The 16,418-nt window shown below is 37.0% G+C and overlaps 1 protein-coding gene across 4 annotated transcripts in view; it reads left to right on the top strand.

The window, feature by feature from the left end:
* Positions 1-16,206, top strand: part of LOC306859086 (kinesin-like protein KIF21A) — a 43,252-nt gene extending 27,046 nt beyond the window's left edge. For 2 of the 4 annotated variants that reach the window (XM_079399907.1, XM_079399905.1), the window contains 23 exons: positions 626-701; positions 819-921; positions 1,551-1,739; positions 2,317-2,516; positions 2,601-2,708; positions 2,812-2,880; positions 3,598-3,743; positions 3,822-3,966; positions 4,353-4,547; positions 4,634-4,735; positions 5,082-5,247; positions 5,366-5,386; positions 6,728-6,785; positions 6,999-7,053; positions 8,045-8,247; positions 8,430-8,552; positions 9,955-10,091; positions 11,276-11,450; positions 11,555-11,710; positions 12,670-12,787; positions 13,059-13,229; positions 14,002-14,201; positions 15,180-16,206. In XM_079399907.1, coding sequence (XP_079256033.1) covers positions 626-701; positions 819-921; positions 1,551-1,739; positions 2,317-2,516; positions 2,601-2,708; positions 2,812-2,880; positions 3,598-3,743; positions 3,822-3,966; positions 4,353-4,547; positions 4,634-4,735; positions 5,082-5,247; positions 5,366-5,386; positions 6,728-6,785; positions 6,999-7,053; positions 8,045-8,247; positions 8,430-8,552; positions 9,955-10,091; positions 11,276-11,450; positions 11,555-11,710; positions 12,670-12,787; positions 13,059-13,229; positions 14,002-14,201; positions 15,180-15,237 — 2,974 coding nt within the window. In that variant the 3' untranslated portion in view covers positions 15,238-16,206. The remainder of the gene's footprint in view (positions 1-625; positions 702-818; positions 922-1,550; positions 1,740-2,316; positions 2,517-2,600; positions 2,709-2,811; positions 2,881-3,597; positions 3,744-3,821; positions 3,967-4,352; positions 4,548-4,633; positions 4,736-5,081; positions 5,248-5,365; positions 5,387-6,727; positions 6,786-6,998; positions 7,054-8,044; positions 8,248-8,429; positions 8,553-9,954; positions 10,092-11,275; positions 11,451-11,554; positions 11,711-12,669; positions 12,788-13,058; positions 13,230-14,001; positions 14,202-15,179) is intronic. The other 2 variants (XM_079399908.1, XM_079399906.1) reach the window with 1 other exon arrangement.
* Positions 16,207-16,418: the final 212 nt, after the last annotated feature.

Below are 16,418 nucleotides of genomic sequence, written 5' to 3'. Positions count from 1 at the left end.
ATTATCAAATAGTCCATTTGCAAGTATTTTTATTGAATCTTAGTGAGATCTAAGTATTAGTTACAGCTACGTTATCATTAGCATGTCACTATAGGCTAATGTTTTGATGCTTTACGAAGTAAAAAATACATAGCACACACAAATAGATGTCTTGTATGAAAAATATCAATGGACTTGTTATAATGTGGGATATTGGATTGCCTTAAATGAGATAACTGCCTTGATTTGGGTCAAAAGAATGTCTAAGGAAGCAGCATAATTATGTCAGGAGGAGCATATCTTTGTTACCTTAAAATGTTGTCTAGGTACAGTAGGTAGCTCACTAGAGTTTGGAACAAAGCTTTTAGTTGGGTTTTATTCTGGTAGCCCTTTAAGATAATCAGCTTACATTCATGTTGATCTCAATATATGATGCTTTAGAGTTTTCTCTTAGAGTTGTAATAGGCTCAACTAATTCACTAACACTGAGTGATTTAATCATTTATTAATAGATCTTAAATCAAAACATTTTGGACAACTCTTCAACAATTTCATGGGGGGGTGTTTATGTAAATGCTGGTACTAGGGTTTGTTTTTGTTGAGCTTGACGTAATAGGTTTAATGATATTGTGTTTTCGTCATGCAGTGTCATAAAGGAGGAGGGGCCAGATAATGAGCAGGATAAAGAGGCCTCTGAGAGAGCCAATGAGGAGCCAGAAGTGGTAAGTTTAACTCTCTCCTGTGTGTACGTGTAAAGATATGCTGCTCTCGATTATTTACTAGTCTCTCCGATCCTGTGAGGCCAAAATTTGCTTCTAATAATGCCAATACTCTTGCAGGATGGGAGTGATCATGATGAAGGTGAGGAAGCCGAGGGTGATGAAGATGAGGATGAGATGGAGGTGGACAGCTCTGATGAGTCTGTCTCAGAGGAGGAAAAAGGTACAATGCCTGCATTTATTCTGTGATGTTTCAGATTTGTTTTATGTTTATTTATGTTCATTGAGCTATTTAATCTATCTGTCTGTCTGTCTATTTTAAACATTGGATAGGTCTTGCAGACATACTTAAACTTTAACCTGCAGACACATTAAACTTGATTTTAAAAAAAAAAGCTATTTTTTTCTAAAGTATTTTTTTACATTACATGTACATTTAAACTCTATTTAAAAAGGAGAAATAAAGTAATTTAAGGGACACTACATATGTACTGCATATTTAAAAAAGCTATGGTAATCTATTATGCGGGCCTAGATTGTATTTTTTAATTAATTAATGAATTTATTTATTTGTTTATTTATTATTTTTTAAATATGAAATGAGTTAGTGGAGTGAGTAGAGTGGATAGAAGTTCAATATTTGTGGCACACGAGCTTTTAAAACTTCACTTGTGAAAATGGAAAATGCATTTAATATTTATTACATGATATTAAACTATAAATAAAACAATTTAGTAAAATGTTCATTTAAAAAAAAAAAAAATTTGAATTGTAATTTAATTATCCAGTCTTGACAAGTCTTGCTTTCGTTGAGGTTAAAAACCTTAATTCTGTGCATTTGTGTGTTGACAGAGGACTTCCAGGCGGACCTGGCTAACATCACGTGTGAGATCGCCATCAAACAGCGGCTGATCGATGAACTGGAGAACAGTCAGAGACGTCTGCACACACTCAAACAACAGTATGAGCAGAAACTCATGATGCTGCAGAGCAAAATCAGAGACACACAGCTGGAGAGAGACCGTGTGCTGCAAAACATGGGTACAATACACACACACACACACTCATAAACACACAGTATAACTCAGTGGTTTATATTATCTATAAACAAACTATGTAATTAATAAGATCACATTTCAAAAATATGATCACATTTTGAATGAAATCTCTAGTGCCCTCTTCTGGCTTGATTTGGAAACAGCTAGAATGCAAATGCATATATGAACAAGTTATAGGCCTTTTTTGCACACCGCACTATTAAACAAAGCAAGCAAAGTGTACTGTAAGTTGCACAGCTTAACTGTCATAGAAGGTCACAATACTTTGCTACTTAAAAGTTGGTAACACTTTATTATAGGGACCAATTCTCACTATTAACTAGTTGCTTATTAACATGCCTATTATTAATATATTGTCTTTTTATTAGTACTTATAAAGCACATATTCTGCATGACCATATTCTACATCCCTAATTCTACCCAATACCTAACTATTAATTTAGAAGTTCAGCAAATTAGAAGTTTATTGAGGCAAAAGTCATAGTTAATGGGGTTGAGAATTCAACCTTAAAATAAAGTGAGACCTAAAAGTCCACATTTCTATTCATATTTCTGTGCAGGCTCAGTGGAGTCATGTACAGAGGAGAAAGCAAAGAAGATAAAGTCAGAATACGAGAAGAAGCTGAACTCCATGAACAAGGAGATGCAGAAACTGCAGTCGGCACAGAAGGAACATGCACGCCTTCTGAAGAACCAATCACAGTACGAGAAACAGCTGAAGAAGCTACAGCAGGAAGTTACTGAGATGAAGAAAACCAAGGTAGGCTTGTTTGTGTGTGGGGCCATTTACACTTGCAGTAGCAACGGTGTCGAATCATTGTCATGGTGGCTTTGTTGTTCTCAGGTGGTTTTGATGAAACAGATGAAGGAACATCAGGAGAAGACCCGAGCCACAGAGACCCGCCGTAACCGAGAGATCGCCACACTCAAGAAAGACCAACGCAAACAAGAGGTGGCACACTGTACCCTGAACGGCCCCAGAGAATTATGGGATGTTCTCAGACACAATTCCTCCTTATTCTCTTGTTTTATTTCCTCTTTCTTGTCTTGTTTAGCACCAGCTCAGGCAGCTTGAGGCTCAAAAGAGACAGCAGGAGCTCATTCTGCGCAGGAGGGCAGAGGAGGTGACAGAAGCAGGATTATTTGGGAATTGGTTTGATAGCTGTAGCTATTTTAAAGGATTTAGTGATGATTTAAAGTCATCATTATAAGTCAAAAGTTTTTGAACAGTAAGATGTTTAATGTTTTTTAAAGAATTTTCTTCTGTTCTCCATTCTCCATTTATTTGATTTCATTTAATAAATGTTTTTTGAGCAGCAAATCAGAATCTTAGAATGAATTCTGAAGGATCATGTGACGAGTAATGATGCTAAAAATTCAGCTTTGAAATCACAGGAATAAATTACATTTTAAAATGTATTCAAATAGACAACAGTAATTTAAACTAGTAAAAATATTTCATAATTGAACTGTTTTTGCCATACTTTGGATCAAATAAACGCAGGCTTGGTGAGCAGAAGAGACTTCTTTAAAAAAACATATCAAATCTTACTGTTCAAAAACTTTTGACAGGTAGTGTAATACAAAAATAAGTAGAGAAAATAAAAGAAAAAAATCTGTGTGAAAGGTTTTGGTGGAATGGACTTTCAGTGGAGGGAATCTTTCAGGTTTTGTTAAAAATAGCTTAATTTGTGTTTTGATGAATACAAGTCTTTGGAGCAACATGAGGGTAAATGAATGGGAACGTTATCTTAATTTCTGTGTGAACCATGGCTTTAATCACTCAAACTGTAACACTTATAGAACAATACTAAGAATTGAATTTTTTTTTTTTAAATCAGATAACTGCCCTGAGGCGCCAAGTGCGACCAGCATCAGGCAAGGTTAACCGTAAGATCAGTTTACCAGAGCCTTTGCAGGAGTCTTCACCCCGTACGGCTCCTATCAGACCACAAACTGCTGGGGCCACAGCTCCTAATGGGTCAAGGTAATGTGCGTTTCATTTCAGAAGGGTTGGCTCATGGGTATTTGAGTGACTGATGCGGTCATGATTCTTGTATTTCAGAAAGTACCAGATGAGAACAGGAGGAGTGTACTCTACCAGGATGGCGCGGGCCAAATGGCAGTCGCTAGAGCGGCGCATTAGTGACATCATCATGCAGAGGATGACCATCTCCAATATGGAGACTGAAATGAACCGCTTGCTGAAGGTGACCAAGAACAGCTTTTTGTTAGTGCTGTCAAAAGATTAGTCACGATTAAAATAAAAGTTTTTGTTTACATTATACATGTAGTATTATGTATATGTAAATATATACACATACAGTATATATTTATGTTTATACATGTATATATTCTTATGTTATATATAGAAATCTATTTAATATTTAAACATATTTTTCTTAAATATATACATGCATGTATTTGTACTTATATATACAGTACATAATAAATATACTCCGTATAAAACATATATTATGTAAACAAAACATTCTGGATACGATTAATCGCGATTTAAACGTTTGACAGCACTACTCTGTATTATTACTTTTTTATTTTTACTAAACAAACTATTCTTTTAATTCGGCGTGTACAGCAACGTGAGGAGTTGACAAAGCGCAGAGAGAAAGTGACTAGGAAGAGGGACAAGATCACCAGCGAAGACACTGATGCCGACAGGACTGTTCTCTCTCTCAACGAAGAGATGGAGTCGCTGACCGCTAACATCGACTACATCAATGACAGCATTGCAGACTGCCAGGCCAACATCATGCAGATGGAAGAGGCCAAGGTGCTTGTGGGAAACAGGAAATTGTGTTATGCACAGTATTGCATTGTGGAACAGAAATGTTTGATTCAATGTTTTTTTCGCTGTAGGAGGAGGGAGATACAGTGGACGTCACTGCTGTGATCAGCTCATGCACTCTATCAGAGGCCCGTGTCCTTCTCGACCACTTTCTCTCAATGGCAATCAATAAGGTACTGGAGCAGTAATCCAATAAGCAATGGGAGTAATGTAATGTAATGTTTGTTTTGGTTTTTGTGAATTTTAAATATTGTCATTTAATGTCATGCCATCTTATTTGCTACTATTAAATTGTATTATGTACATTGGTCAACCACATCTCTTGAATGATTTTAAACCTTAGATAACACAAAAAGACATTCACAATACATTTTACATCCATAATAAGACCTTTTTTGAGCGCAACTGAATATTTAATAATGTAGGCCAGGACTTTTTCCACATGGATTTCATCGAGAAAAGATTGCTATAATAATATAGCTTTATATTATTTGTAATTCCAACAACGACTGATCTCAGGGCTTACAAGCTGCACAGAAGGAGTCTCAGATCAAAGTGATGGAGGGCCGTTTGAAACAGACAGAGATAAACAGTGCCACACAGAACCAGCTTCTCTTCCACATGCTGAAGGAGAAAGCAGAGCTCAACCCTGAACTGGACGCTCTGCTCGGGAATGCTCTCCAAGGTCTGACACACACAAATGCCTGTTCACATTCACCTGTTTGCTTTTCGTTCTCTACACTTATACATTTTAAGTTTGATTTTGATTTGCTTTTGTCTTTTTGTTGCCTGAATTCAAACAGAACTAGGTAGCGTGCCGTCGGGTAAGTAGAGGCCACTAGAGCTGTCCACCAGTGCATGTGTCCCTCCCTCAGACTAACAGACAGTAACAGTAGCATCGTAGAGCTGCATGGGTCTTGCTTAAACCCCTTGTGGACTTTACTTTTTGAGGAACATGTCTCTCAACTGGAGCATCAACTATAAAAGCACTTAAAAAGTCTTAAGTGCTTGAAGAAGATCCTTGGAGGATGTAGAGTCTTCTAGCTGTTGTTAGTTTGTGATAGTGTTAGATTCAGCTCTAATTCCAGTATTATACTGTGTGATGATAATAATAATATTAATATTGTGAATACTGCAAAAATATTACATTTCTTAGTTTCTCGACTATTTCTTATGATGTTTTTAATAGCATATTTATAAAAATATTTAACAGCACATTTAAGATTTAAACTACATTAGCAAAAATGCAGGTAGATATGGGAAGTTTGATAAATCAGTTCTTTTGAACAATCTATTTCTGTAAATCAGTTCAAGAGAAAGTCATTGAAGAAGAAACAGAACAAACTGAGACAGACTAAATCCAGAAGAACTGTGGCAACGTCTCCAAAATGCTTCAAGAAACCTACCTGCAAAACTACAGTACTGTTAAAAGTTTTAGGCACTTGTGTAAAAATGCTGTAAAATGAGGATGCTGTCAAAAATAATGTCTTGAATAGATGTTCTTTATCAATTAACTTCTATTAACTAAATTAAATCAACATTTGGTGTGACCATTCTTTGTGTTCAAAGCAGCTTTTACCCTAGGTGCACTTGCGCATAGTTTTTCAGATAGCTTTGCAGGTAGGTTTCTTGAAGCGTCTTGGAGACATTGCCACGGTTCTTCTGGATTTAGTCTGTCTCAGTTTGTTCTGTTTCTTCATGTCATTCCAGACAGACTGGATCATGATCAGATCTCTGTGTGGAGCACTGACTGTTGTCAGACTAAACTGATATTTCCTACTGACACACTACAGCAAAAGATAGAAAGAACTGACTTAAAACCATTTTTTAGCTGGTGAAAATATAGTGTTCTAATAATTTTGGCCACCACTATAGATGGATGGATGGATCCAGCTGAACTACATATTCATTGACTAGTTTCCTTTCTCTGTGTCTGACTTAGTGACCACACATCCTTAAAAAAAAGATGTTTGCAACCCTAATGCTGGTGTCCTGGCTGTAGACTGACCATATCTCCTCTCCTCTAGTTCTGTTGAATTCAGGGTTGTGATAACAACACTATGATGCATGTCGCTTGAATAATAATGTTCACTGATATCATACTGACAAAGATAAAATGAAGGAGCACGTGTTTCTGTTGCTAAAGTGTGTGTGTGTTTGCTCAGAAAATGGCGATGAAAGCAGCAGCGATGAATCAGCACAGAGTCCAGCCACAGAGAAGAGGTAATAAAACTCAATAGTAAATCAGTGTTGATGTCATTCACTTGATTCAGTTGTTGAGTCATTTAGTGAAGGCTAATTTAATCTACTTCTGAAATTGTTTGTTGTGCGCTTTTTGGAGGCACTACTGTATATAACATTTTCATCAGCAAACAGTTATTTGGCTCCAGTGAGCATTTCAATCAATAGCAATGTCTGTTTCTGTGTCTCTTGTAGTTGTTTGGATTCAGATCTCATGAAACTTTGTGGAGAAACCAAAGCCAGGAATAAGGTAGAACATTAGTAATTCTGCACATTTATTTGTTTTATTATTCATTTATACAGTTGTGCTCATAAGATTACATACCCCTTTCAGAATATGCAAATATGTTCAGAATTTTAACTAAATAAAAAAAATATTTTTATTTAGTACTCTCCTGAATAAGCTATTTCACATAACAGATATTTATATATACTCCACAAGACAAAATAATTGAATTCATAAAAAATGACCCCGTTCAAAAGTTTACATGCCCTTGAATCTTAATACTGCGTGTCGTTTCCTGGATGATCCACGACTGTCTTTCTGTTTTGTGATAGTTGTTCATGAGTCCCTTGTTGGTCATGAGCAGTTCAGAACCTGCTGTTCTTCAGAAAAATCCTCCAGCTCCTGCACATTCTTTGGTTTTCCAAAATCTTCTGCATATTTGAACCCTTTCCAAAAGTGACTGTATGATTTTTAGATCCATCTTTCACACTGAGGGCAATTGAGAGACTCATACACAGCTATTACAAAAGGTGGAAACATTTACTGATGCTCAAAAAGGCAACACAATGCATTAAGAGCCAGGGGTGCTCTTGCACAATGCATTAAGGGTCAGGGGTGACCCAATACTTGTATTGACAAAAGTATTGGGTCACCCCCTTCTAATGAACAGGTTTGACTACTTTAGTAATTTCTGAGTACAAACCTTAATGTTTAAGGATATAATGATATTCTATTGTGACAAGTAGCTTGTTAAAATAGCCTATTTGGTTTTGTATTATTTACTTCCCACTGTGTTATCCACATAATTATGGTTTAACTAATTGATAATTACAGACTAATAGTTTATCATACAACAATAATAACAGTAACAGAAGCCCTAATCATGTTCATTGAAGAGAAAAAAGAATGTTGAGAGCATTAAATTAGTTGAATACTAGATCAAAGACAAAAGCGTGACAAAATAATCCTTTTCCCTGATGTATAAATTCATTATTTGAGTATATGATAAATTTAGGCTCGCAGAAGAACCACCACCCAAATGGAACTGCTGTATGCCAACACTGGTGACCCTGACGCCCCTCCAGAGGATTTCTCTGCCCCTCTGCTTCCTGTAGTGGAGAGTCCAGAAGGACATAAAGAACCGGCACCCATTCCCTACTTAGGGGACAGAGACTCAGTGGCCTTCACCTCTAGCTTAGTATCCAAGACAAATGCTGTGTAAGTGTTTGGTGAACAGAAAAAAAGCAAAATCCATGTATTTTGAAAACATATATTTTCATAATAAGTTTTGAAAAAGCTATTCCTTTATTCTAACCTCTTCATAAACATGCTGACACATCCTAATAAACATTACAGTCATGTCTGATGTGAGGTCACACTGGCTTTTGTCTAATGCGTAGCTCCAGTGCCAGATCTCCCACGGCTACAGAAAGGAAGTCTCTGGACCGCTCGCCTCTCACCCGCAGAAGAGCACAGGACAAGAGCCAGAACCCTACAGAAAGAACCAAAACCCTGGACAAACAGTAAGAAATGGCCTGCTACTCGTAAATGTCCTCCTTCCAAACATCTTTGCTAAATTTGTTTGCAGATGTTCTAAATGTCTTGTAATACTAAAGTGAACATCCATACTTTCATTCCCATAACAAAATAAACACTTTTGCATTATTTCCAAGTTTTAGCCACAGTTTTTCAATTTTGATTTGTTCTCTCCAGGGACTGATGTTGTTAGAAACAAAAAAATAGTGTCCATCTCTCCACTTCTAAACCTGATTTGCTTTGATCTTCCCATAATTCTTGTCTCTGTCTGATCCTGCATTAATGTAGGAGTGGCGGATCTTGTTGTGAAACTGCATATTGTCTGTAGTATTCAGTTTGGACATGTACATGCTCATATCTGCTAATATAAAGGCCTTCACTCATTCAAAATGACAGAATTACGAGAATGCTTTAGAAGATGTAATTTATTGCAAAGAAATAGTTTGCAATCAATTCTTTTCCCTCCACATACAACATGTCTTAAACGTTTAGTTCACACAAAAAAGACAATTCTGTCGTCATTTACTCACCCTCAAGATGTTCCAAGTTTCTTTTTTCTGTTGAGTACAAAAGAATAATGTAGAGTATTGATAGAATGTGGGTAACAGAAGCCATTGACTTCTATAATATGGAAAAAGAAATATTATGGAAGTCAATGACTACCATCAACTGTTTGGTTACCCACATTCTTCAAAATATCTTTGTTTGTGTTCAGCAGAAGAAAGAAACTCATACAGGTGTGGAACTAAATGAGGGTGAGTAAATGATGACAGAATTGTAATTTTTGGGTGAACCAACTTTTTAAGGCAAAATTTTGTTAAAATATTTCCAAAAAAGGTCCATTATCCATTGGCAACAGTGTATGATCGTGTGAATACCTATTGTATTGACTGACTACCCTATTGTATTTGACCCTTAAAAATTTGTATTTGAAAGGAATCCAGTCATTTCTATAGAAATACACACGATCAAAGGCTTCACGCGATGGCGAAAGATTTTCCCACACAGATTTTGCAACGAGTTCAAGTTGGTAATGTGGATTCACTGCAATGACCAACAGAAAGTGGTTTAGTTGACCACTGTAGGAACTGTGCTTCACATTGCTACACCTGTTGAACCTGTTTACGACATCTGTGTGGGACAATCTTTCGCTTTCATGTGAAATCGTTGTATCCAACACCTTGTATTCCTTGTTAAAATGAATGGATTTTTCTGGCAAAAATTCACAGACCAACTGTCATTTTTGACCACTCCTTTAGAACAACCTATGATGCCTAAAAGTGCTCTCAAGCTAGGCAGCTTACTACAGTTTGAAATGGAGCTGGTGTATTTTATTAGTCTGATTTGATTGAGTGTTTAATGCATCAGTATCATGTGTTTTTGGTCCAGAGGTCCAGCAAGCCCAGCTCAGGCAGCCCGCTCCAGTCGAGCAGCCAGACTGCAGTGTGTTCATGTGGCCGAGGGTCATACGAAACCCCTGCTGTGTGTGGACTCAACTGATGATCTGCTCTTCACCGGCTCAAAGGGTCAGTGAACTTTTTGTTTTTCATGTAAAGGGTTATAGCCTTACAAACAGGTCTTTACTACAGTAAAATATATAGCAATATATAATTAACTATGCACAGTCAGCTGGTTGTTTGTTTTGCAATGACGGCAATCTATATATTATCCTCCTATATTATACAGTTGATTAACAGATAAATTGTTGTAAATTGGTGATTTGAGTTGAAATTATTATTAGCTAACTAAAAATTTAGGTGATACATTCAATCCATAGCTTCTAGCAGCAGTATATATGTGGCAGTCTTGGCCTAATGGAAAGAGAGGTGGACTTGTAACCTGAAGGTCGTGGGTTCGAGTCTCAGGTCCGGAAGGGATTGTAGGTGGGGGAGTGAATAACCAACACTCTCGCCACCCTCAATACCACGACTGAGGTGAGACCCTTGAGCAAGGCACGAACCCCCAACTGCTCCCCGGGCGCCGCAACATTGGCTGCCCACTGCTCCGGGTGTGTGTTCACTACTGTGTGTGTACACTTGGATGGGTTAAATGCAGAGCACAAATTCTGAGTATGGGTCACCATACTTGGCCACACACCACTTCCCTTTCCCTATATAAGAAGGGTTGGATCATTTTCACACAAAAATAAAAATTCTGTCATTAATTACTCAGCCTCATGTCATTCCAAACCCGTAAGACCTTCATTCATCTTCAGAACACAAATTAAGATATTTTGATGAAATCTGTCAGCTTTCTGACCCTGCATAGATAGCAACACAACTACCACATTCAAGGCCCAGAAAGGTAGTAAGGACATTGTTAAAATAGTTCATGTGACTGTCCATTGTGTCCACTGTGGTTCAACCTTAATTTTATGAAGCTAAAAGAATACTTTTTGTGCGCAAAGAAAACAAAAATAAACAGCTTTTTTCAACAATTTCTTCTGACATGGAAGAATTGTTGGCACAATGAAAACTAGCCATGCGCTAGCAGCATTCATACTTAATTAAATCATTCCATTAATATTTTTATGATAACTTATTAACCTTATTTACTACATTTGTTTTTATGTTCTGTAACACAATATAACCAATTATGAATGCATTGATTTTTGCTTCTGAATTTCAGATTGTTACCCTTAATGCATTGCCAGTACAAGTATAATAAACATTGTGTTTTATCCCCATCCATCCCTTTTTTTTTTTCTCAGATCGCACATGTAAGGTGTGGAACCTGGTAACAGGTCAGGAGATCATGTCTCTTGGAGATCATCCCAGCAGTGTAGTGTCAGTCCGATACTGTTCCAGCCTGGTCTTCACTGTCTCTACTGCTTATGTCAAAGTATGGGACATCCGTGACTCCGCCAAATGCATCCGCACCCTCACGTGAGTCATCCTGGTACTCTGTAATTTATTGAAAGCCAGTGTTCTCTAATGCTTCTAAATATTTTACCTATGGTTGCTCATTTTTAGCTCTCTGTCTTCTTCAGGTCTTCTGGACAGGTGTCTCAAGGTGACACATGTGGAAGCAGTTCTGTTGCCATTCCTCCAGGAGAAAACCAGATCAATCAGATCGCCCTCAATCCTTCCGGAACATTCCTTTATGCTGCATCAGGCAACACGGTCAGGATGTGGGACTTGAGAAGGTACTAAACAAAGACTGTAGGGACTAGAGGGACTATAGCTAAATACATTTCATAGTGCTCATGGTGATAGTGTTAATTTCAAATATTCAAATTAAACTATGTGTTGTTTTATACAGATGTGGCCATTAAGAATGCACAATTTTTTTTTCACGTGGCAGCACACAAATCGTAATGCTAATTTGTACACTCAAAACAGCTATGTTTCCTTAGAACTCAATCATCACCATGGTTGACCTAAAAGAGCAAATGGATCGTAGAAGACATGCTAATGTACTCATTTAACTAAATTTGGGTGTGTTTCCCAATAGCATTTTTAGCCAACTATAGTCACAATTTCCGTTGTTACCAACATTCGATTCAGTGTTTCTGAAACCATCCATGTGGTTCTCAGTTTGTGTGATTGGAACTACAGCTCTCAACCTGTGGAGCCAAGCATATTTTCCTGTTACTATGGCTAATTGACATGCTTGTCTTGCATGACACACGCTAGCCATTTTGGGGCACACACTGGTTCGTTTGATGTCAGATTTTGGTTTGTATGGATGATTTGAATGCTGTTTTCCGAAGCTGTGTACACACCAACAAAGTATAAAAGTAAAGCGAGCAATGCTATGCATTTTGTAATATTCTCCTGCATCATTGCTAACTAGCAAAAGGGGTAAACAGTTGTCGTTTTAATGATGCAAACGTGACATGTTGTTCTGAAAAAAAAAGTGGTGCAAACTAATTATTGAGTAGTCAATAATTGGTTTGCTTGGTCAGTTTTGACCAAGCAATCAAACCAAGTGTTAAATAGATCATGCTTTTATGAAAATAAGGAAGGTAACATGCAATATCATCTGTATTTTTAATTTTGTAGTTGGCAAGTATAAGACACCTTTTAAAATCTATAAAAGTCATTGTAGTGTATTCTAGCATTAAGTCTCCATTTACACGTTATTTGTTTGTGTTGTCATCAGGTTTGTATCTACTGGAAAACTGACAGGACATTTGGGGCCGGTAATGTGTCTTACGGTAGACCAGATGGGGAAGGGTCAAGATGTGGTTATAACAGGCTCAAAAGATCACACTGTGAAGGTATGTTCAGACATTCTAACATGCTCTCTGTGAACTAATGTAAGAGTCCATATGGGTGCACATGCTGATTTCCATATGATCATTTTCACCTTTTGGTCATGGCTCATGCACAATTACACAAGCTGTTGCAGCTCAATTATGGATGCTTGAACACAAACTGTAATTTATACTATTAATATGGCCTCAAGTGCAACAAGAAACAAAATGGCTATCCAGACTTGCTTTTTGGGACTTGTGATGCATCTAAGGCTTTTATTTTCTTGTGTTGCAGATGTTTGACGTGGTGGAAGGTGCTCAGGGCAGCATCAGCGCCACACATCATTTCGACCCATCCCATCAGGATGGGCTGGAGGCTCTGGCCATTCACGGCGATTCACTTTTTACTGCTGCCAGAGACTCCTGTATTAAAAAATGGGACTTAACCCGCAAACAGCTACAAGAGGTAAGTAATGTTGCAAAGAAAGACAGCTTTGTGGTAAACACTATGGCTGTGTTCCAAATCCCTTTGAGCTGCCTGCCTAAGCAGCATTTTCAGGCATCATTCCCAAAACTAAATCTGTTCCAAACAACAAAACTGTGGCGCCTACTTTTAAGATCTCAAGTGTGAGTCAACATTCCATGTATTCTTTAAAGATCAGTCCTTGTACTCGTCATTTAAGATGGAATCAAGATAAAATATTATTATAAATAGACATCTGTTCATTTTAATACTGAATAAGTACTCTTAGAAAATGGTTATGGTTGATCTCTTTACAATGTGCCTATTTTACACAATATTTAGCCTAATTTAGCTTAGCCATATGCTAACACAAAACTGTTGCAATCAACTTTGTGAAGATTTTAATGCTAGAATAACATGCTGCATGCTTTTAAAATCAATTGTTAGCAGTCTAGTCTCTTAGCGTTTAATTTGTTAAGTCATTAGCTTAGCAATATGCTAATGCATAAAGCCTGTAATACTTGGAAAAAGCTATTTGTTAGCATTTCCATTCATCTTAGTAGCAGTTCTTTGGGAAAGCGGTTCCTTGGTTTCAGATATTTCTGTATTTTGACAGTAGACAGATCTCTAAAGTTTGGAACCGAGTTTATATCTAAAAATAAATCCTGAAATAACTTTGAACTATCACACATAAAGACTGAGTACAGTAAAACCCCTCACACTTTCGGTTATCCTGCTGTAATTGATTTGTTTGCATGTTTTCTTCATCTTGCAGCAGGTAGAACAGGCTCACTCTGATCTCCTGAGTTCTCTGGCGGTGGTCCCTGGCTCCAGTGCTGTTATGAGCGGCTGCAAGGGCGGACTGCTCAAATTCTGGCACACAGACACGCTTAGAGCTCTGGGAGAAATAAGGGGTCATGACAGCTCTGTCAATGACATCTGCACAAACAGCAGTCAGCTCTTTACCGCCTCAGAGTGAGTGACAGGCATTCAATATCAACAAAGAACACACACATACAAATAAGCAGAACTTAGACTTTTAGTTTTAGCTTATGCTAACAACCATTCAATTTAGCAATACCTTGGTAACAACCAAACAACCTAACCCAAAACCCTAGCAAACCAATGCATAGCAACATTCTGCCATGGTGTAACTGTTTACATTGCCATGCTGAAAGTTTGAGGATTTTCTCTTAGTAATTACAACGTTGTGGCAACATCATGGATCAATAATTGCTCATTATTCATTTTCAGTTATTGTTCTATGAATGGACATGCCCAAGTAAATAAGTCATGGAATTATCAAAGTATTTTGAATATAGTAAGTAACTTTAAGTTAAGTAATTAAGTAAGTAAGTAATTTTGATTAATTATTAGCTTTTTATCAACTCACAAACCCACTACAGTTCTTACATTAAGCCTAGTTTGGGAAACCCTGGTGTAATGTAATGTTTAATACATCTTATAATGTTGATTTCAAAAGATGGAATATATTTTCTTGCTCTTTGCTTTTTATATCAATATGGTATATTAAATAGTAAGTTTAAAACAAGTTAGATAAAAAAACAAAAAAAGTAATCTAAAAAGTAGTCAGAATACATTTCCTAAAAGGAGTAACCTAGATTGTTACTAACTACAATTTTGATCATGTAATCTATAATCAGTAATAGACTATAATTTGTAAGTAAGTTCTACCCAGCTCTGAATAGCAACACCTTGGTAACTGCATAGATAAAATACCTGCATAACATAACATATACATATACACATAGCAATTGTGTAGCAACACCTTAGCAACCACTCAGGATTCAGCCTAGGATTGTGGCAGCTTTTGCCCCATAACCACTCACTAACTTTTCAGAAAATATAGAAAACCGTTGCTAACACTGCTTTACAGTGAGCAGTAAACCTGTATAAATGATTGATTTGAATTCTCTCGTTGCTTTTTCACAGTGACCGGACGGTCAAGATCTGGCAAGTGAAAGGATCTTTAGAGGACGGCCTTCACTGATGAGAACACAAGGTCACTGTGAAGGTTTTGGCTTCCAACAAGAATTTCCTCTAGCAATGTGACGCTTCTTTCCTGAAACTCTGGCTGCGATTCAGAGGAGAGCTTGCTGTTGTAACTGCTGTATATTTCCTCATCTACAGTGCCCTGTTTGCTGACTGTAAAGGGGGGGATATTGTAGGTCAATAAGTGTTTTTTGATGTGGCACCATCCTAAAGCTGGGCTTTGGGCATCACAGACTGCCGTATGAGCATTGCTTAAGAAACACACGTGTTTGTGAACGTCATTATTGACTGGACTGAAGCGATATGCTTTTAAATTATTCGTTAATATAAGTATGTTGACCAAAGTTAGACTCTTTTTGTGTGAATCTTTCCAATGGAACTACAAGAAGTCACAGATCTCAAAGCACCCGTACTGTAGTCTTCTCTGCACTGGAATGGTACAACGATATTTGCACCGGTGTCTCTGTCTACTTTGTGTTTTACCTTTTTATAAAGTCTGAACTGGTTCTTTTTCATTTTCTGGTTGAAACCTTTGAGTACGCTTTACAGAACTATTTCCTCTGATGTACTGTAGTTATTATCAATGTCAGATGGCAAGTGAAATAAACTACATCTGTCAAAATCTTACAGGTGTTTCTGCAGTGTTTTAGTCTTGCAAGAATGCACTGTACTTGATATAATGTTGAGTAGTGAAACTGCAGGGTCAGAGTAATATCACTAGGGCGCAGTGCACACATAATGGACGGTGAACTGGCATATATAGTGTATTTATACTGTATGGTCTTTACATTAATGGGACTATTTGAAAAATAATTACATTGACATTTATCATTTTTTTTCGGGGATCAAAAAGTACTTGGTAGTTTTGAGTTTTCTCAGTTAAAATCGTGGCCTGGGCACAAACCCAAAATACCCAAAATTGTAAAATGCAATTCAATGTAATATTAACCAAAACAAATATGTATTTTAAAATTAATAAAATAAAATGAAAAAAAGATTATTATGGATTTAATAATAATTATTGATTATTTAAACCAACCTTAATGCACCTCAAAAATGACCTTTGATCCCAGCATAACAAATCTGAATCCATGCACATTTTAATTTGATACTTGTTACCCATTAATGTTAATATAAATCTGTGCATCTCTCCCTGACAGAAGAAAGTACACATGACCA

Source organism: Barbus barbus (assembly GCF_936440315.1).
Source record: "Barbus barbus genome assembly, chromosome: 39".
Lineage (NCBI taxonomy): Eukaryota > Metazoa > Chordata > Actinopteri > Cypriniformes > Cyprinidae > Barbus > Barbus barbus.
The sequence above is the reverse complement of the archived record's forward strand: the minus strand, read 5'-3'. Positions and strand labels throughout refer to the sequence as shown.